The 20,943-nt window shown below is 45.4% G+C and overlaps 3 protein-coding genes across 7 annotated transcripts in view; 2 read left to right on the top strand and 1 right to left on the bottom strand.

Annotated features, from left to right (window-relative positions):
• LOC100703580 (fibrous sheath CABYR-binding protein) overlaps positions 1-13,662 on the top strand; it is a 39,926-nt gene extending 26,264 nt beyond the window's left edge. For 4 of the 5 annotated variants that reach the window (XM_019348096.2, XM_019348098.2, XM_019348097.2 and 1 more), the window contains 8 exons: positions 4,935-5,024; positions 7,175-7,258; positions 7,392-7,450; positions 7,537-7,614; positions 9,420-10,188; positions 11,021-11,056; positions 11,172-11,219; positions 11,956-13,662. In XM_019348096.2, the coding sequence (XP_019203641.1) occupies positions 4,935-5,024; positions 7,175-7,258; positions 7,392-7,450; positions 7,537-7,614; positions 9,420-10,188; positions 11,021-11,056; positions 11,172-11,219; positions 11,956-11,963 (1,172 nt within the window). In that variant the 3' untranslated portion in view covers positions 11,964-13,662. The remainder of the gene's footprint in view (positions 1-4,934; positions 5,025-7,174; positions 7,259-7,391; positions 7,451-7,536; positions 7,615-9,419; positions 10,189-11,020; positions 11,057-11,171; positions 11,220-11,955) is intronic. The other variant, XM_019348095.2, reaches the window with a different exon arrangement.
• Positions 2,658-3,999, top strand: LOC112842735 (cyclic nucleotide-gated cation channel beta-1). The gene has a single exon (XM_025900014.1). The coding sequence runs from the start codon at positions 3,118-3,120 to the stop codon at positions 3,511-3,513; it is 396 nt and encodes a 131-aa protein (XP_025755799.1). The 5' UTR covers positions 2,658-3,117; the 3' UTR covers positions 3,514-3,999.
• Positions 13,663-18,037: 4,375 nt separating the features above from the next.
• Positions 18,038-20,217, bottom strand: LOC112842953 (uncharacterized). Its single transcript, XM_025900607.1, has 2 exons — positions 18,522-20,217; positions 18,038-18,256 (listed from the first exon to the last, which is right to left on the bottom strand). Exon 1 carries the CDS (start codon positions 19,915-19,917, stop codon positions 18,934-18,936), a length of 984 nt encoding a protein of 327 aa, XP_025756392.1. The 5' UTR covers positions 19,918-20,217; the 3' UTR covers positions 18,038-18,256; positions 18,522-18,933.
• Positions 20,218-20,943: the final 726 nt, after the last annotated feature.

Genomic DNA, 20,943 nt, shown 5'->3' with positions numbered 1-20,943 from the left:
CACGTCTGCCTCGACACATTCAGACGTATTAAAGACACACGTGCATGAAATAAAAGCCTCGTCATTGGATGTTGTTGACTCCATCATATATCCACATCCAGATTACATGTTAATAAGTAAGAACATTTTGACCCATCACATGGTAGTTACACGTTTGTTCAACTGCCTTTGTCCAACTGTAGGTTGCCATGTTTGTCTTTCAGGCCTTGTTGCACTCAGCAGTGTCACATTTCGTTCTGTCCACCTTAAACTCCTCGTGTTCTTTACTCCATAATAAAGAAAAGTGTTTCAGCGACCAGCAGCTGTCAGTTAACACCAATAAAGCGTTTGTTGGGACAGTGTACACGTTTATGCTGTAGGTAACAGTTTGTGTGACTAATGCAGGCAAACGTGTAATTATTTACAGCTGAATCGACTAATATCAGCTACAAGCTTCGACATGTGAACCCACATTGGCTGTATCGACTCGTGCATGTGACAGAGGGTGTGTGTAAGTGTGTTAACGCGCCTGCACTGAACATGATGAATGAAACAGGCTCGGGTGGGACAGACTTCAACTTTGGCATGTGAGACCAACTCACATCCACAATGCTGTCAAAGCACAAAAACTGTCTGTGACCCAGACGCGACTGCAGAGCAGGTAGCGTCTCACCCCTTTGCTGTTAGCCCCCAGGCCTGGAACCATCGCCGTGTGTCCACCAACATGCTAAAGATGACTAATGTGGAGCTTCAGCAGGGCACCTGGAGTGCTGCTCATTATTTGACTCATCTGCTTTTTGTAGCTCAACAGTTTCTGAATTTTCAAAATAAAAGTGTGGAATGGTTAAAAATAATAAATTATAAAATATTCTTAGCAGTCAGTAATATATTAGCCCACCTAAGTGAATTATAAACACTGTGTATATGCAGAATAAGTTCATAAGTGATAAATATGAGCTGAGCTTTGTTCCATTCAGTGATGTTGTTGGAAATAAGGTGACGAGCTACAGCTGTCTCACTCAGGTACGCAGGTCAGAACAGGAAAGTGGAGTTTAATATTCATGAATTAGAACATATGTATATATGTACATTTCTATGTGTGAATGAATTTATCCATTCATGGATTTCAGCACATCTTTCTATCGTGTTATTCGGTGTGCAGCCCTTTGCTTAATACGTCCAAGTCGGTCTGGTCTCTGACAGAAAGTGTCCACCGCTGCTGTAACGAGTGAACCTAAAAGTCAGAATATAGTCAGTAGTCCTCTGTGTGATACGTGACTTTGTGCCGATGTCAGTGCATTTACAACTTCGGGTACCCAAACAAAATAATCAGTAACAGGAAGTTTACTTCCAACACTTCCTTTTTCTGTGCTATTGGGTGATTTTCAGACTGTACATTGTGAGTCAGTCTGGGCAGCAGTAGGAATAAATTAAAAACTACTGAGATAATCTGATATGTGCACATAAGCAGGTTCTTTTGCCAGCTGTTGTTCTTACACTGCCTTACAGTATAGAGTGACCTGTGATTTCAGTCTTTGTTTGTTTTCACTGAAGCATGTCCACTCTGACCAGTTCACTCCCTCAGTGCTTACTGGGTCAGGAAGTAAGTATTCACTCCTGCTCCAGTGTCTACATCAGAATAGACTTAGTATATCACTGTTAGCTATAATAACTGGCCTGTTTTGGGCAATGCTGTAGAATGCTAATGTTGGTTAAACATCATTTCTTTATGCTTGACTTTTGGCTAACATCAGTACTGTTACACATTATACACAAGTTAGTATCATGGAGCATATCAGCTAGCTCCAGACAGATTGTTGGCTAGCAATAATGTTAGCAAGCCGGGCACATTTAGTTGGCTAGTAGTAACTTAGCTTGTAGATGGTCAGTGTGTTTCTAGCTTTAGCTGTCCGTTTGTTACGTTGCCAGATCTATCCTGGAGTCCAGCCTGGGGGTGAATTAGCTGTAAACGTGAGCTCACTAGGTAATGTTCATAAACTGGTTCGTGCTCAGTGTTGTAGATAACTGGCTAAGGTTAGCTTGCTTGCTAATGTTGTCTCTTGCTACATACTTTCAATATCTTGTCAGTGTTTGTTATGTTGTCCTTACTTGGAGGGTTGTTGTGATGTTTGTGTCAGTCTTATACTTGATACTTGTTTCAAAGGCTCCTGGGGTATCGTTGTCACCCTGCAGGGCAGGCAGGAGCTGTTGACGCCCACGTTGGTGAATGCGATAACTGGGTGTAGAAGTTTGAAACTGATATCACAGGTGTATCTACGAACAGATTCAGACTGGTCCTCACTACACCTGTTGGTCTTCCCTGTGCTGCACATGAAAGTGTTACTTTTATAGCATGGCTGTGAATTCACACTCAGTGCTGATTATAGTAAAGTTAGATAAAGTTTAATCTATTTTTGATGTCTAGCATAATTGCAAGGCAGGTGAGGTCAGGTGTGCTTCAAGCAGCTTTGGTGGGCGTGGTTGGCTGTGGATCGTTTCAAACCGGTGCATAAAGTGCAAATGTTGTAGTTCCAACTTAAACTGTTACAATTAAAAGTATTACAGCACCACGACTTTGATCTTGTTTGTGTGTAACATCAGATGAAAAACCTGGATGTGCACCTGGGGGAGGAGCTAAGAAAGGTATCGATGTGCAGCCGCATGCATGAAGCTGCGCTGTGTTGCAGTGTGCGTCGGACTGATCAATGAAATTTGAGCTACTCAGCTGTTTGTGGTCATTAGAGAATGTGTTTATTGGATTAACAAACTAAAATCCTGCAGATATGTGTTGATAAGTTGGTGCTTGATTATCAAAGCTAGCCTGTAGTAATGCATCTGTAAGAAGCTGCTGGAGTTCCTCTTTTCATCTGAATATTAACAAAGAATATGAGTCTGCTCGTTCCTCGGAGGAGAGCATGAGAGGCGGCTTGCCTGAGACAGATGTTCCTAATTCATGCCGTGCTCGTGTTGGCCTGCTGTGTGGTGACCTCTGATAACAGAGTGAGTCTGAGCATGGCTCTTCCTGTAATGACTTTTTAATGACTATCACCATCATCTACTCCAGAAAGCTCTCCAAAGAATGTGGGCTCGAAGCTCCGAGAGGCTCTAAAGCAGCAGGTTGCCATCATCCATGAACGCATGGAGGCCAAGAAGCTCGCCAAACTGGCTCTGGCTGAAGTCCGAGAGCTCCTAGCCAAAGAGGAGCAGGAGAAGGAGCTCGAGATGGGGAGGAAGGAGATGTCAGCCAGGGTGAAGGAGAGGGTGGCTATGAGGCTGAAGGAGGAGGAGGACAGACTGGAGAAAGAAGAGATGGAGAGGGCTCTGGAGAAGCTACGAAAAGAAAAAGGAAAAGGGACAGATGAGGAGGAGGGAGGGGAGAAGAGAATAAAGAAAGGAGGGGAAAAAGACGAGAAGTCTGAGAAAAAGGAGGAGGGGCAGGGAAAGAAAGAATGGGAGGAGACAGGCAAAGAGTCTGCTGCTGAAAAGAGAAAGAAGACTAAGGCGGAGAAACCTGACAAAGGAAAAGTAGAGTAGTGCTCAAACCCAGTCACATGATGCTTAGTATCTGCTCATGGACTGAAGGTTGGAGCCACAATCATCACTCACTGCTTCTTCTGCTTATTCGAGTTGTTTTTCAATCAGACCGTGTGCTCTGTAGTTTAGTCTGTACTGTTACTGTTAACTTCATGTACCCATAGTTCATCTGTTTGTCTGCAATAAGGAGAATCATGACATACTGTGTGTTAGCTGGTCCTCTACAGACGAGCAGTGATCAGATCACGCAGTGCAGATACATGTTTGTAGGTGCTGACAGCCATTATTTCACTGTCACAGTCTCTGTAGGTTAGTGTAGAGTTATATAGACACTGTGTGTGTGTGTGTGTGTGTGTGTGTGTGTGTGTGTGTGTGTTTGTGTGTGACGTACTGCAAAATGTAAGTTTCCTCTAAGTTTAGAGACGTTTGTGTGTAACTGTGACAAACATGTTATTTTCTTTGGTCAATAAAGAGTCTGGGTCCTTATAGGGTCTCACTTTTTTAAGGGTAAAAGCAAATGCTTGTCTGTGGCTTTGTAAGAGGTCAAAGGTCAAGAAGTCAGCGTGAGGAAAGAGTACAGGACACATTAGAAGTGTGCTCAAAAAGGATTACATGTTTCCCACTGATAGTTTTTGTCACCTGTGGATGAGAAACACCGACAGTGTGTCTAAATTGTCATTAATATAGCACACAGGTGTTGAACTCCAGGCCTCGAGGGCCGGTGTCCTGCAGGTTTTAGATGTGTCCCTGATCCAACAGCTGATTCAAATGGCTAAATGACCTCCTCAACATGTCCTGAAGTTCTCCAGAGGCCTGGTAATGAACTCATCATGTGATTCAGGTGTGTTGACCCAGGGTGAGATCTAAAACCTGCAGGACACCGGCCCTCGAGGCCTGGAGCTGGACACCCCTGATGTAGCATGTTAACCACAGGCTGTACAGGAATAATGGGCGTGGCTTTCAGGGTTAAACACACTTAAACCTACATGTTTTTTTCTAATGAGTCGTCTGTGGTTAACAGCTGTGACCTTTGACCTTGTTAAACACTTTCCTGATGAGCTGTGCTCTAAACATTTAGTTTTTATTTAAAGTTCACTTCTTAGCTTTGATGGTTCCACTTAAAGTTGGGGATAAAGATATGCTTGTTTTATATACACACCTCGAGGTCAAAGGTCATTATTGGAGTTTTTTGTCAGTTTAAGATGAACTGTAATATGTCAGCAAATGAAACCCAAACCTTTCTACAGTTTGTCACAGCACGCTTTGATCAAACTGTAACACATGCATACATGTGTTGGACACATGACTGTACCCCACTACATCTGCATTTAAAGGGCACACATATGTATTCAGTATATGTCCTGTGATACACTGTACACACACATGCTTCCTGCAAACCACATGTGCATCATCCCACGTAGGACTGAAAGAGAAGGATGTTGTCATCACTTCCCGCAGCCCAGAGGCCGCTGCACCAGTGGAGACCGCTCATCCTGCAGCCACACCTGAAGGTAGCGCACAAAGAACACACCAACAGTACAACTGTGAGCACAGTGAGAATTATACAAGTTCACAGAAATCCTCTGATTATCATCCATGTTTATGGGCACAGACAGACACAGTGACAGCTGTGAGGTGTGTCCTCCAGTTTACATGGTCACACAGCACCAATCATGTTTGGCCTCACTCACCTGTAGACATGTGACTGAAATGTGGAGCAAAGGTTTTGTTATGTATTTCCAACATTATTCCAAAGTCCCACATGGCATCCGATTCATCTGATAGTGATGGTCTGTGCTGGATCCATGCAAACACGTGGAGGACACAGCTGACATGGTTTGAATGGAGAGCTGGGCTGCACACACACAGCTGTTACCAGTGTAACGTTATCTAGTCCACCTGTGCAGTCAGGTGCGTTAGTATGTGGATATAAACGGCTGTACTTCCTACTCGCACTCTGTAAATTTACACATGCTCGTTGCATCACTGATTGTACCTTTGACAATACAATACACAATACAGTTTTATTTATACAGCACATTTAAAACCAAAGGTAGACCAAAGTGTTTCGCAATAATACAATAAGTCATTGTTATCAAACATTAACAGAGTACAAAAACAAACACTAGTACTAATACTAACAGATGGGAAGTACTAATTAAACCAGGAGTGTGGGCTAAATAAAATAGATATCGGGCCTCAGTTCAGAGATCGGTTCAATTCATAAATATAAAATATTATCTAGGAAAATAAGGAATAATGCAGTGAAGTGTTAAAATAGATGAAATAAGGGCACTAGCTAGTGGGGAATGCCAAATTAAATAAGTATGTTTTCAACCGTGCTTTGAAAGATTGAATAGAGTCCGAGGCACGAATAGTAACAGGAAGACTGTTCCAGAGGTCCGGCTGAGACAAAAGCACGATCGCCCCTGGGCTTCAGGCGGGACCTGGGTTGGACCAAGACTAGTTCACCAGATGATCTTAAGGCTCGACTAGGAGTATACAAGCTAAGAAGGTCGGCAAGATAGCTAGGCGCAATGTTTTTTATAAAGGTAAGCAACAAGATTTTAAAATCAATACGATATTTGATGGGTAGCCAGTGTAAGTCAGCAAGAACTGGAGTAATGGAAGCAAACTTTCCAGTTCCGGTTAGGAGACGAGCAGCAGCATTTTGAACAAGCTGAAGTCTATGGAGATGGACGGATTGAAGGCCAAAGTAAAGGGAACTGCAGTAGTCTAATCTGGAAGTCACAAAAGCAGGGATAAGTGTTTAAGATCGTTGCGTGTATAAAATGTTTGGCTTTAGAGATTTGGCACAGCTGGTAAAAGCCAGATTACTGAGGACGCTTGTTATCGAGCTTAAATGAACTGTCCAGGCAAACACAGAGATTGCTCACAGTGTCAGAGAGGAAGCTGGCAAGGGGGCCAAGCGGCTAACTGGTCCTGAGGGATATGCCTATCAAACACCACAATCTCAGATTGCTTTTCATTCAAAAGAGTGACAGCCCGTTCTCACCCCAGAGGCGTAACATCCCGACGATTGTCACGTCCCGCGGCGTTCCTGAGGAACGCGAAAGGTGACCTTCTGCGTTCTTATGCCATGCACCGGCTTATGGATGAAATCCAGTAGAATGACGGTCCTGCTGTAATACAGGTCCCAGCCATGTATTCCAGCCCTGACCATAGCCTTATCCCTAACCGTAATTTAAGTAAAACAAAACAAACACGTGTAGATTCATTCCAAACGGTTCTCATCTTTCCTCGTTTTCCCAATCTCGTAACATTGGGACGTGTTGATGCCCGGGAGCGTAATATGGCGACGATTTGTCACCGAGCGTAAAATGATACGCTTTGGGAGTGAGACCGTTTGCTTGCACTCTTGGTACTGAATCAAGGCAAGTAAGTGAGGAGTGAAGTCGTTCTGCATTCTGACTGAGAGCTGCAAAAATAACCACGCTGCTGTCTCGGGACCTCGTTGTGTCGGGCTCAGCGGACGTACCAGAGCTTTAAGTAAGTGTCTGTGTTGGCCTTTGTGCGGTAACACAAGCCTGAAGGTGACCGACGATGAGTGAAACACTAAGGACACTTTCACAGGGTCCTTGGATACACATGAAGCTGAAGGCCACTGGTTTGATCTACACGTGTGTGTTTGCTTCCTTAGCTGCTGTGGAGCCTGACCCTGTTCCTGTGGAAGATGTGATTGAAGCTGCTGTGGCAGAGGACACAGCTGCAGCCTCACCACCAGGTATGCCGTGTGGACAGCAGAGTCAGCTGTTACGTCTGCTTATAGTGAAATATACTCAGTGGATATGTAAAGACACATCAGTCACAGGCAGTGATTAAAGAGTCTGACAGTGTAAAGCTTTGTGTTTCTGCAGAGCCTGAAGCTGAGGCGGCATCAGAATCAGCACCTGTGGCTCCTCCTGAGGCCGATGAGGTTATACTGACAAACCTTTCACTCTTATTTCTGTCGTGCTTCCTACCTGCTGATGACACTTTGGTGGTCTATCTGTTGTTTTTCAGGTGATTGAGGAGGAGCCAGAGGTGCTGGAGGAGGAGCCTGCTGCAGAAGAGGAGGATGCTCCTGTTGAGGAAGAGGAGGTGATGTGTGTTTGTTATTAGTGTGCGGCCATGTCAGTGTGTCGAGGAGTAGAGGGAGCTGAGAGTGTTTCACTTGCACTTGATGAAACTCCAGACTCTGATTTCTGAGCTGCACTTTGGTGAAAAGGCTCATTTATTTTTTTCTTTTACACTTTTATTTGACTTTATTCCAGTTTGAAACTTTTAGATTATACTTTGTTTCTTTAATCCACAGAACACGTCTTTGGATATAAACAAATCCATGTTTCTATGATAGATAGTAAAAACAAGAACTTGTGTCATTTAGCTGTTTGTGTTTGACTTAATTGCGTTGGCGTAGTATGAACGGACCCGGGGATGTTTTTATTAACTGAAAAAGTTCTAAAAGTTATGAAAATGTAGTAAAAAGTCCAAAATTAGTGTCTTCACGTGTTCCAAAGCTGCTGGGTGGGCCACAGTATCTGACAGGGCAGGCCTGGCTCTGGGAACTTTGAAGGAAACAGAAACTGAAACAGAGCCACGTCATGCAGAACGTGGCTGGGCGAGGCGGGAGGATGAGATGAACTTTTATTAGTCCCACAGGTGGGAAACATCACAGCAGAAAGTACAAGTCAAGAAAAAAAATCAACAATAGAATAGAATAGAATAACATTGTTATATTAGTAATATTGCACATCAGGGTGACAGTTATCATTTATGAAGGGAAAGATTTCAGAGGTGACGACCTGAAATCACGTGAATGGCTGGGATGAGTCGGGAATTGTAGGCCTCGTCCAGGCCAGACTGGAGCATGCTCAGAGCGATCTGGAGAAACAGACTCGAGCTCTTTGGCCACAAACTCGTCACTTATGTTTGCAGAAGGAAGATAGAGGTGTACAGCTACAGACCACCGTGGTGGTGGGAGGGTTACGCTGTGGGGATGCTCACGTGCATCTGGAACTGGGAATCTTGTCGAGTTGGAAAGTATGATGAAAAAGACGGATATGTGAAGATTTAAAAACCCTCAAACAACTGAACAGGGTCGAGGTCACTGCTTTGGCCTCCAGCACCACAGTCACCCAGATATTTGTCCTTCCTGGTGAAGACCCACCTCCAGCCTTACTAAGAGGCTTACACAAAGGCCTGACTTGACTCTCACCTGTGCAGGTGTGCATGTGACTTGATACAACAACAAAAGTCTGCTGATGTCCAGCAAAGAGGACACACAACGCTCTGTTAAAGATCACATGGAAAACCTTTTAAGGTGGAACGGCAAACAGTCTGTGCTCCTCTGTAGCTGTCAGGGTCAAGCTGTCATTTATTGTCTCTGTGTGTCTCTGATGATCAGAGTGTCTGTCTGTGTCCCCCCAACCAGTCTGACAGAAGCATCCTCACACATACAGCACATAGTAACACGTCTGTGTTCCTCACAAACACTGGTCATCAATCCCAGTGTCCTATAGGTTCTGTTCAGTTCATCCTTCCATGGGAATGTGATGTTCTTCGTTTGTTCACCGGCTCATGTGAGCTGAGCTGTGATGACAGACGTTTGAGAACTACTATATCGACTTTCCCTGCATAAACAGAAGCTCTGTGCTCCACTCTGTAACTGTCTGACATCCAGCATGGCCGAGGGTCATTGTGCTGACGGCGCCAAGCCTGATTGGTCCGTGTGCAGTGAAGGCATGGTGTCCACATCAGCCTGTAAGATAAAGACATGGCTCAGGTTAAAGAACCGATAACACTGTAGTGACAGGAATCCCTCTCTATAGTTACTGAAGCCTGCTGTTAAGATACAGCAAAACTGTAACGTCTGAATATGGTTTAATGTGACTGTGCTGATTTAGGTTGCTCCAGCTGAAGAAGAGCCAGCTGCAGAGGAGATGATGGGAGATCAACCTGCAGAGGAGGAGGAGGAGGAAACAGAAACAGAGGCTGCGGAGGAGACCACAGAGGAGGCTACAGAGGAGACCGTGGAGGAGGACACGGAGGAGACCGCGGAGGAGGACACGGAGGAGACCGCGGAGGAGGACACGGAGGAGGCTACAGAGGAGACCGCGGAGGAGGCCACAGAGGAAACCGCGGAGGAGGCCACAGAGGAGACCGCGGAGGAGGACACGGAGGAGGCTACAGAGGAGACCGTGGAGGAGGCTGTGGAAGAGGCCGAGGATGAAGCTGCAGCAGAGGTGGAAGAGTCTCTCGCTGGTTCAGTGGAGGACACAGATGAGGAGGTGGCTCAGGAGACGGCTCCTACAGAGGAAGCCGTTGTGGAGCCACCTGAACAAGAGGAGGCTGCTCCTGCACAGGGAACTGAAGAGGAGGCAGCTCGCTTGGAAGAAGCTTATGAGGAGATTGCAGCAGTAGAGGAGGAGGAGGAGGCTGCTCCATCAGAGGAACCTGCTGAGGAGGAAGAAGCTGCAGAAGAATCTGAGGCTGCAGCAGAAGAAATGGAGGCAGCACATGCAGAAGAAGCTGCTGAGGAAACTCCTGTAGAGGAGCAGGAAGCTCCTTTAGAAGAACCTGTTGAGGAGCAAGCTGAAGTAGAGGAAGCTCCTACAGAAGAGGCACCAGAGGAGACGGCCGAGGAAGAAATAACTGAGGAGGAGACAGTACCAGGTAAGACTGAAGGTTGTGAGAAAAAGAGATGGTACACACTGACACGTATCAGTAAAGTTTCCAACACAGGAAAGCATATTTGTTTAATATGTGCATTGAAGGACATGTCCTGGTCAAAAATGACTCCAAGGTTCCTCACAGCATTACTGGAGGCCAAGGTAATGCCATCCAGAGTAAGAATCTGCTTAGATACCATATTTCTAAGATTTTCAGGGCCGAGTACAATAACCTCAGTTTGATCTGAATTAAGAAGCAAAAAGTTAGCGGCCATCCAGGTCTTTATGTCTTTAAGACATTCCTGCAGTTTAACTAATTGGTCTGTGATACCTGGCTTCATGGACAGATAGAGCTGCGTGTCATCTGCATAGCAGAGAAAATGTATGCTATGTCTTCTAATGATGCTGCCTAAGGTAGCATCAGCAGCATGGCTCATTAGTGGAAGAGTGTGGGTGCTGACAGTCAGAGTGAACTGTCTGTGGGATCTAGTTTAAACTCAGTGGAACTATTGAGTGGTCATGGAGGTCACTTGTAACAAATCTATTTCCACTCCTGCCTGAGCCTGTCTCATGTCTCCATCAGCCAGTCCACTCAGCACTGACAGCTGAGCCCTCAGGACCAAAGTCCAGGAAGCTCACGTCATGAGAGCCTGTGCTTCACACCAAGTGTGCTAGCTGACCAATAGCACTGATCAGGGAATCAACAGCTTCTCATCCTCTTACTCCTGTGATCTATCCAGTGTGTTACTGCCAGCACTAACACAGTGCTGAGGCAGAGTCACAGTGATTTCCATTTTCAGGAGAATAATGTTGTTTAAAATATTTGTTTTTCACAGTGACAAACACAGAAGAAGAAGCAGCACATGGTGGTGGTGAGTGTGTACACACTTTATTCCTGAAAGCTGAACTTTGCTGTGCCTTTAGAGAGCTGTGACTCAGTGCTGTTGTTCTCGCTCTACTTCAGCATGTGTGTTTCTGTTTTTGCAGCAGCAAGGGATCCTGAGATGGAGGAACTGTGGAAAGACGAGCCTACAGGTAACCAGTTTCAGAGAGTTTCATGGCTTCCACACATCCCATTAGAAGATTTGAAGAATTAGACTCCCTAAATTGAACTGATCAAATTCATCTCTGCCCAACTCCCTGCAGTTGTAGTTTGAACAGGGAAAATCAGCCTTTGTTAGCACAGCTAAGTGAAAGGTCACAGAGCTGCTGTGTGCTCTTTCAATCAGACGATCGGCAGCTACTGATTTTATCTGTTGCAATATTGAAGCCGACTCACATTTCAGTAAGGAGCAATCATTAGCAGGAATGAAACATGACTTATCGATGTACATAGTTCAGTTTGAGGTGAGGCGGTCAGACTTGAGCGAACCATCACAGCAGAACGTGAGGAGGATTAGGGCGGGACCCCCGAGTCCAGACGCTGGGGTGGAGATGAAGATGGAGCAATGGGGAGGAGGTGGGCTCCACAAAGGTGTCTGCAAGGAACAATAGCAGATGCACAGTGAAATTTAAAGTACGTGAAGAAGGCCAATGGGACTAGACCAGTGATGTCACAATCAGCCTGACGGCATGGGAAAGTGGAAGTGATGTAAAGCTTAGATTAGCCGCCAACAGCTGGGAGCAGACAGATGTGTGACTGCAGATGTTCCTTATTGGATACGTTTCATAAGAGGGGGGAGTGATTCAGGGCGTACTTTGGTGGAATCCAGCGTGAGGACAGGTCACCTGTGAACACTGACCAATCGTCTCTCTGCTCTTGCTTCCACAGAAACGTAGGCCACGGAGGTCACCGCTGTGATGGAGCAGGGACCCACTGACATTGCATCAGCACCATCTGAGCTCAGATGATGATGCCCCTCTCCAGAGAAATGATTGAGTTGTCATGGCAACAATCGCCCCTCTCCCCCCATTTTCATCCCTCCCTTTAAATTTCCCTTTTAGTGTCAAAGTGTGAGATGTTCACTAATATGCTTCCTTTGCCCTTGTTGTGTTTCCTTTCAGGTTTTGGCTCATTCTTTTGTTTTCCTGTTTCCTTCAGGGTGTTTTAGCTTCAGTGTGTTTGGGGCACATGTCCACTCCCTGTGACGTACGAGTGTGTGGTGCACTCGCACAGTCTTGTACCTCTCAGCAAAAAGAGGTCCAAATCTTCGCTGGAGCTGCACACTAGCTGCACATTAAGAAGCTTCACACTTTAAAGTGTTGGAGCAACCAAATCAAATCCCCACTCAGAGCAGAAGCTGCTGCTCAGTGTAGAGAGGACTCTATGCAAAGGTGTGACGCGTGTCACCCACCTCCTTCCTCCTCCTCCTTAGCATCAGGTGAATTTACCACTCAGTGTCGACTCCAGGATGAGCCATACACTAGCACATGAACTGTGTGTGTTTGTGAGTAATGCGTTGTTATGTGCTGAGAGATCTTTGCTAATCCTTCTTGTTGTGTGAGCTGTAGTTTAGTTTCATTTTGTTATCTCACTACATCAAACTGTATCCTGTAGACTCCGAGCTGGATCTTCTGTTTGCACAACTGAACTGAAGTTGTGACCTCAGCTTGTTGAACTGTGAGGGCAGCACGGACAGTGACACCCCCCCCCCCCCCCACTTCACGTTTAACAGTGGCTCATTACTGTGGAAATCCAGCCTCTCTGTAGAGGCTTAACGCCACCCTGTCACACACAAACAATAATGTCAAATAAGAGCACTACTATCTTATTTTGAAGGCCAGATGTAGAGCCAAACATCGTTTCTGTTTGTCCTGTAAACATAAATCACCTTGTTTCACTCAAGGATCATGATACATGATGACTGGCAGTGAAAATGCTGTAGGAATCAGTAAACACTACGTGTGGTCCTCACTTACTGTAACTGTTTGTTAGGGATGCAACCTCGCTGTGTGAATATGTCTGATTTTTCTTTCTCCTGTAACACTAGCTGATGTTTTCTGTTTGCTGAAACTTTGTGAGTCAATGTGAACCGAACCTTTTTAACATTGAAAAGTAGAATCTTTACTGAGAGACAACTTCTAGATTTTTTAATAGATTTTTTAAAAAGAATTTGGAGAGATGAGAAGAATTCTTATTTCCAGAAGATGCTTGCGGTGCTTTGTACTAAGCCATAAGCTGTTTGTTGACTTTGTCCTGTGAAGCACAAACAAGAGAAACACTGTTGAGTTTTCAGTACTCGGCTTTGATCACAGGTCACGTTCATGTCTCAGAGGGTTGTGGCGCACAGGCAGCTCTGTTTCTAAACAGAGGCCACTTCTGATGAACACGATGCAACAATGTATCAGTGATGACAGAGGGAGGGGGGGTGTGGCCATCTTCATCAATGACATGCTGTCTTTGAGTCATAACCCTCAGATTATGGTTGAGTGTGCAGGTGTGACACTGTGCTGACTAAATGATCATGAAGTACTGACGGAGATTTGAAGTGGGAAGTTTTTCTGTTCTGGGAGCTATAATAAAAGATTTGGGACAACACAGCAGTGCCTGTTTTTTTTAGTTGTTGTTGTTTACCTGTTGTTTACCTGTGTGGAGCCTCGTCACAACACAAGACTAACTTCATCCCAGACATTAATTAGTATTCCTAATCGATGCTGTGATGGTACAGAAAATCCTCCAACGTGACGTCGAGCTGCACAACACTGTCAGATTGCTGTGTGTGAAATGGCCACAGTGGGTCACTGTGTGATTACTGACACAGAGCTCTATGTCCCACTGTCCTGTCAAGGAGAAACAAATCCATGTTTCTATGCTATATGGCTATTTTACAGTATTTCAATTTTTTTTTCTCCATGTTCAGTTTTCTTTTTTTTTTTGCAGAAACATGTTGTTGAAATTAGTTTAAAAACAGAAGAACAAGAATTTTAGAATACATTTCTGTAATTATCATCATCATATAACACACTTTAAAACAACCACAGCTGAAGCAAAGTGCTGTACATCAAAACTAAATAATGCAAATACATAAGATATAAAGAAAAAAGTAAAATAATTAATTGGTTAATATTTTTTTTGTAATCAAACTAAGTCTTGCTGAGGCCAAAAGCCAAAAACACTGCTGGAAGCACTGTGCACAGAATTTACCCAGTGAAAATGATTCAAAGTGGACATATAAATCAGACTTCTCTGAGGTGCAAAGTAAATTTTTTAAAATTATTTTTTATTTCATGAGAAGAATGGGAATGTTTTTAGTTTTAGTATGGGAAAGTATTCAAAAGGTTGGTTGGAGCTGAAGAAGGTGCAGTCTAGCAAAAAAGAGCTAGCAAAGGGAAAGGCTTATACCGAACTGTGGAAGGAAGGAGAAAATGACTTGTATCAGTTGGCTAAGCAGATCAAGCTCTCTAGCAGATTCGGGCGATTAAGGACGGGTGGAACTTTACTAAGAAGTGACGAGGGGATGTTAAGAAGATGTAAGGACTACTTAGCAGCCGATGAATGAAGAACAAGAGGATGGAGGAAAGATGGTGGGTATGAAAGTGCAGGGGAACAAGTGATGACAACTATGAAGAGTGGAAAGGTGGTTGGTCCAGATGACATATCTGTGGCGAAATCTGGGACAGCGGACTTTTTGTAGACCAGATTGTTTAACACGGTCCTGGAGAGTGACAGGATGTATGCTGGTGCTGATTTCTAAAAACAGGACAGAACTGCAGCAACTACAGAAGGAATAAAGTTGATGAGCCACGCCAACAGTATGAGTTCATACCAAGAAATAGTGCTACACATGTGATGTTTGCTGATGGAGGAGTATAGAGAAGGTAACAGAGTTGTACTGTCTTTGTATGAGGAATTCAGGAAAACCAGATAAGTATGTGAGGGTGGTGCAGGACATGCAAAACAGTAGATGTAGAATGTGATGGATTACATCAGGGATCAGCTCTGAGCCTGATCTTGTTCAGTGGTGATACGTTGGCAATCAATCAAGATGACATTGTGATCTGTAATGAAATCATGTTATTTACACAACAAAACACAACAGTCGCCTCAAAGTGCTTTATATTGTAAGGTAGACCCTACAATCATACATACTGAGACAAGCCCAACAATCATATGACCCCCTATGAGCAAGCACTTTGGCGACAGTGGGAAGGAAAAACTCCCTTTTAACAGGAAGAAACCTCAAGCAGAACCAGGCTCAGGGAGGGGCGGGGCCATCTGCTGCGACCGGTTGGGGTGAGAGAAGGAAGACAGGATAAAGACATGCTGTGGAAGAGAGACAGGGATTTATTTACTTTTTTTGCCTGTCCTGTTTGGTTCTTTTGCCATCTGAATTACTGTCTGAAGGCAAAGAAAGATGCCCAACGGATTTACTATACCAAGTGGATCATCACGGCCTTGCCGTATTGGTCCGTTTGATTGACCTTTGTTATTATTATTTATTTATTTTATTTTATTTTCATTTGTTACAGATGGGACAGACATGACTGGGGGATAGGAAAGGGAGGAGGAAGGAAAGAGAGGGAGGGAAAGAAAAACAGAGGGGAAGAGGGACAGTGAGAGAGGGCACTTAAAACATCTCCTGGATCACCTGCTGAGAGAAGAAAAAAGAAAAGAAAACAAACAAAAAAGAGAGCAACATAATAAACACAACACCATCGCAATAATCTAGCTAAGTGTAAATAACAGTAAATATTGAATGTTGTTGTGCAGCACGCAGGACTGACAGCGCACAGTGTGCTTTGAGGTAGCAGCCAAGAAAGGTATAGTTTGTGTCTGTGTACACCTGTGTGAACACCTGTGTGGATCAGTGCGCTTGTATTCCAAAGGTTTCTCCATGTAACGATCTGCTAGGGACTGTGGGGAGCCACAGCCCCGTCCCCCAGGGCATGAAGCAGGTATGGAGGAGATCCAGGCCCCAGACATCCAGAGGCCCCAGAGTGCGAGAGCCCAAGGAGGACCATCGGAGGGGCATCCGTGGCACCCTCCTGGGAAGAGCTGAGGAGAGCCCCAGATGAGGGGTCACCCAGCATCCACGGAGCAGAAGCCAGAGGGGGCTGCAGTGACGGCAACCCCCTCTGCCGGCAGCCAGCTGTGCAAGAGTGGACCGAGCCCCAGGCCCCGAGGCCAGAGGCCTGAGGGCCCCCCACCCCCCGGAAGGGGCCTGACTGACCGAGCCACAGGCGCCAGACCCCACCAAGCAGCCACTGGGAGTGAGTCGGTACATACCTGAGCGCCTAGCCCTGGACACTGAGAACCACCAACACACCGATGTCTGAGGGCATCAGCCACCGGCAGGGAGTGTGGTGGGTGGAGACAGGCCTCCACACCTGTGGGGGGGCTGAGATGTTCCCAGAGGAGTGGAGTCTAAGACCCGACCTGACATAGACACAGACGAACAGGCGCACACAGACACAAGCGTGCATTCCCACCCTCATGCACACATATACAAATACTGGTCACTCGCCCAACGTGGAGAAAACCAGAAATGGACACTGTACACACAATCACACTCCCCAAACATACTCTATACCCAAGGTCCAGGTACCCTCGCCCCCAGAGGGGGAATCCGCCCCTAGACCCAGGAGATGTTACCCTTTCCCCCGGGGTGAAGACAGGCAGACCGTTCCCGGTCCTGTAGCAGCAGGGAAACCCAGCATCTCCTCCTCCCAGCCCCCCCGCCCCGATGGCGAACAGAGAACGGGAGTGTGTGAAGACCCCATACCTCCCTCTGCCCGCTCATATGTGGTGCTGTTGCGTGTTTTTCTAAAGTGCATTTAAAACACGGGAGGGCATGGTGCTGCTGCCAGAGAGCAGCAGGTGTCAGCACGGCCCCTCCTGAGAGCCCTCAATGTCTGCATGCATTTAAAATTGAGAGGTGGGCACTGACCACACAGGTGAGGTTGAATACACAGACCGTCCTCTGGGCGCCATGTAACGTGCCCACCCCCAAGGCCCTATATGTATGTTTTATGAGAGTTTGAGTAATGTGGATGTCTAAGTTGTGGAATAAAATTGAGGCACAGGTGGCCAGAAGACCGGGGCGGGGGGGGGATGCCCTGCGACACACCTGCACCCCAAGGCCCTGCATTGGCATTCAGGGATGGGGAGGGAAATAAGGGAGGGGCAAGTAGCCCCTCCCTGGGGTCAGCTCCCCTGCTGACCCCAGTAGGCACCCCCGCCCACTGGAACCTACCAAGGCCAGGGGCCCAGGTCCATCCAGACTGGGGCTCACGGCAGCAGCACCGCCAAGCCCCACAGGATCCGTGGCCAGAGATTAATAACAAGTATTATTCAGTGCAGAGAGGTCTATTAACACATAGTGAGTGAAGAAGAAACACCCAATGCATCATGGGAATCCCCCAGCAGCCTACACCTATTGCAGCATAACTAAGGGAGGATTCAGGGTCACCTGGTCCAGCCCTAACTATATGCTTTAGCAAAAAGGAAAATTTGAAGCCTAATCTTGAAAGTAGAGATAGTGTCTGTCTCCCGAATCCAAACTGGAAGCTGGTTCCACAGAAGAGGGGCCTGAAAACTGAAGGCTCTGCCTCCCATTCTACTTTTAAATACTCTAGGAACAACAAGTAGGCCTGCAGTGTGAGAGCGAAGTGCTCTAATAGGGTGATATGGTACTACAAGGTCATTAAGATAAGATGGGGCCTGATTATTTAAGACCTTGTATGTGAGGAGCAGGATTTTGAATTCTGGATTTAACAGGAAGCCAATGAAGGGAGGCCAAAACAGGAGAAATCTGCTCTCTCTTTCTAGTCCCTGTCAGGACTCTTGCTGCAGCATTTTGGATTAACTGAAGGCTTTTCAGCGAGTTTTTAGGACATCCTGATAATAATGAATTACAGTAGTAATGATTTCCTGTGTTGTTCAGAGATGCATTATGGGTAATCTCAGTCTCTCACTGAGCGTGCTCCTGTGACTAGCCAGCACATCATGTAGTGGGTGGGAGGTATTATCCAGCATCGTCCTTATCTGGGACAGCAGCCGCCTCTCAGACACCACCCTAAGGGAGTTCAGCTCCGTCATCACTGTAGCATCCCAAATTGAAAAGATGGTCTCTCGAACTGATGGTTCACAATCCTTTTATTAAACAGTCGTGTATGTGAACACACTGTAAGAGCTACAACATACAGAATAAAGGACCATTAGTAAATCAAACAGTCTGTTACCTTTAACCTTTTGCCTCATTCATTAATCACAAATTAACTCTCTTTACCTTACATATATATAACAGTGAAACTTGTAAATCGCTGCCTAAACACGACGAGGTACGTTAGCACCCTCTAGTGGGTGAAAACTTAGCCTTTACCCTCAGTATCGGTCAGCAGCTATATGCTCCGCAAAATAACAAAGTACATATTTACAGGACAAACTTTGTTACCAACCTTGTTCCCTCATCAACCAGGTGCTAAGGAACTGCTTACAACTCAGAATTGCACCTTAATAGCCGTTTTGTCCCGTTCTTTAACCATTGAGCACACCTTCTCTCTGTGCATTAAAACTCGCGCTTCTACTGTTTTTGTTTACACCACTTGATTTACGGCACCTTGTCGCTCTAGAACTTTCAAAATAAAAGCATCAGCTGGGTCCAAGCTGCAACAAAATAATAGCCACTCATAAACCACTTGACAAAATAATAATGAGGTCATTTACACTCCCACCAAATCATTAAGAGCTTAACTGGGAACCAACTTAAGCGATAATGATTTCCTAATGAAGAAATGACGTGTAACCATTAAACTGTATGATAACACATAGTTCCATTGAAAAGAGTGAACCTTAAACCTTGGAATGTAGTTAAACAGTCTCTAGTAGCAAAACCAGTTTCTGCACTGGGTGTTCCAATACAGAACGTTTACTAGGACATTGTCCTTTCTCAGTCTTCTTTTCTCCGAAGCAAATCTTTACTTTTCTTACAAGTCCGTCTTTGTCAGTTACTGTGTCCATTACACGTGCTAATCTCCATTCATTGCGGGGTAGATCATCCATCTTCTCCATGACAACATCTCCAACTTTCAAGTTTCTCCTTGGAGTGTGCCATTTCTGTCTTGTTGCGATGTTGGATAGATACTCCCTTTTCCAACGTGACCAAAACTGTTCTGATAAGTACTGCACCTGCCGCCACCTTTTACGTGCATAAATATCCTCTTTGACGAATGTGCCTGGAGGGGGCAGGGATATCTTTGACTTCATAGTAAGCAGGTGATTTGGTATCAAGGGCTCTGCGCTGCTTGGGTCACTTAGGTTGTCCACCGTAAGGGGCCTGCTGTTGACGATTGCCATTGCCTCATAGAAGAATGTCCTTAATGATGCGTCGTCCATTCTGCCAGATGAAAGTGAAACTGTAGAGCGCAGAATGTTTCGAACTGTCCTGATTTGTCTTTCCCATACACCTCCTGTATGGCTTGAATGAGGACTGTGCATTTTGAAGTCACACTGCTTCTCTGCAAGAAATGTGGTAATGCGGTTGGAGTCCACTTGTTTTAAAGCTTCTTGTAGTTCATTTTTAGCCCCGACAAAGTTGCTTCCTTGATCGCATCTTATCTCACTGACTGCTCCTCTTATGGCTATAAAACAGCGGAGCGCATTGATGAAGGCGTCTGTAGTCATGTTGTCTAACATTTCTATGTGCACTGCTCTGCAGCAAAGGCATGTAAAAAGAAGTCCATAACGCTTGTGCTCTTTGCAAGCTTGTTTGGTTAGAAAAGGACCAAAACAGTCCATTCCACAGAATGTAAACGGTGGAGATGGATCTAAGCGCTGCGTTCGGAGATCAGACATCTTTTGTCCCTCTGTGCCTCTTCTGAGTCTGCGACACTTCACACATTGGTGTATAAAATTTGCCACGGCCTTGTTGATGCCTGGAATCCAAAATCCATTCAATCTGATCTCATTGATTGTAAAACCTTTCCCGTGGTGCTGCACCTTACTGTGGAAATGATCTATTATTAGTTGAGTGACATGGTGACCTTTTGGAACTATCACTGGGTGTTTCAGTATGGAGGAGAATGAAGCATCTTTAAGGCTACGTCCATACTAATCCGTTTTCGTTTGAAAACGCATCGTTTTCTCTCCGTTTTGACCTCCCGTCCACACTGAGACGGCGCTTTCCTCAAGGAAAAATGCAGCGTTTTGAAAACGCTCTCGAAAAAGCATACATTTCAAAACGCAGCTGTCCCGTCGCAGTGTGGACACTCGAAAACGCAGACTTTCTAAAACGATGACGTATTTTAGTCATGTGATGCAGTCATGTGACCAAATAAACAACGATAGCGGAGGGCATTTTACAGCAGTTGTTTTGATTGCTCTCAATTTTGAGAGCCCTAAAAAAGATGAATATCAGTTTGTACATGCTGCAGATAGCTTTTCTTCAAATTCTTTAATTCTCACTCGCTTTCACGCACGCGCAGGACTGGAATGTAAGCGTTTTCATCCGTTTCGATGTGGACGCACACCTCTGTGAAAACGACTGAAAAACGTGTGGACGCGGAGCGTTTTCAGATGAAAACGCCGTTTTCAAATCTGTCCGGGCTAGTGTGGGCGTAGCCTAAGTCTTCCTCGCACCTTAAGGAGTCCATCAGTATCAAGAAAAGTGTCCATTTGAAACAGTTTACTTTTGTGTGGAAGTGGTCTCCCATTCTTTAGCAATCTTATCTCCTCTGCATATTCACTTGCTTGTATGTCCTTTACAATAACACATTGCGCATTTTGTTGTTCTTGTACTGTACTGTGGCCTATTGTTTTGTCTCCCTTGGCACAGCGAATGAGTCAAGCTATGGCTTGGGTTGCTTTGTACCATGAGGAAAA

This window comes from Oreochromis niloticus, linkage group LG18 (assembly GCF_001858045.2).
Source record: "Oreochromis niloticus isolate F11D_XX linkage group LG18, O_niloticus_UMD_NMBU, whole genome shotgun sequence".
In the NCBI taxonomy this organism is placed as follows: Eukaryota; Metazoa; Chordata; class Actinopteri; order Cichliformes; family Cichlidae; genus Oreochromis; species Oreochromis niloticus.
The sequence above is the reverse complement of the archived record's forward strand: the minus strand, read 5'-3'. Positions and strand labels throughout refer to the sequence as shown.

What these genes read in the sequence shown, in the direction of transcription:
- LOC112842735 (XM_025900014.1), top strand. Translation starts at nt 3,118, where the DNA reads ATGGAGGCCAAGAAGCTCGCCAAACTGGCTCTGGCTGAAGTCCGAGAG.
- LOC112842953 (XM_025900607.1), bottom strand. Translation starts at nt 19,917, where the DNA reads ATGTCTGATCTCCGAACGCAGCGCTTAGATCCATCTCCACCGTTTACA.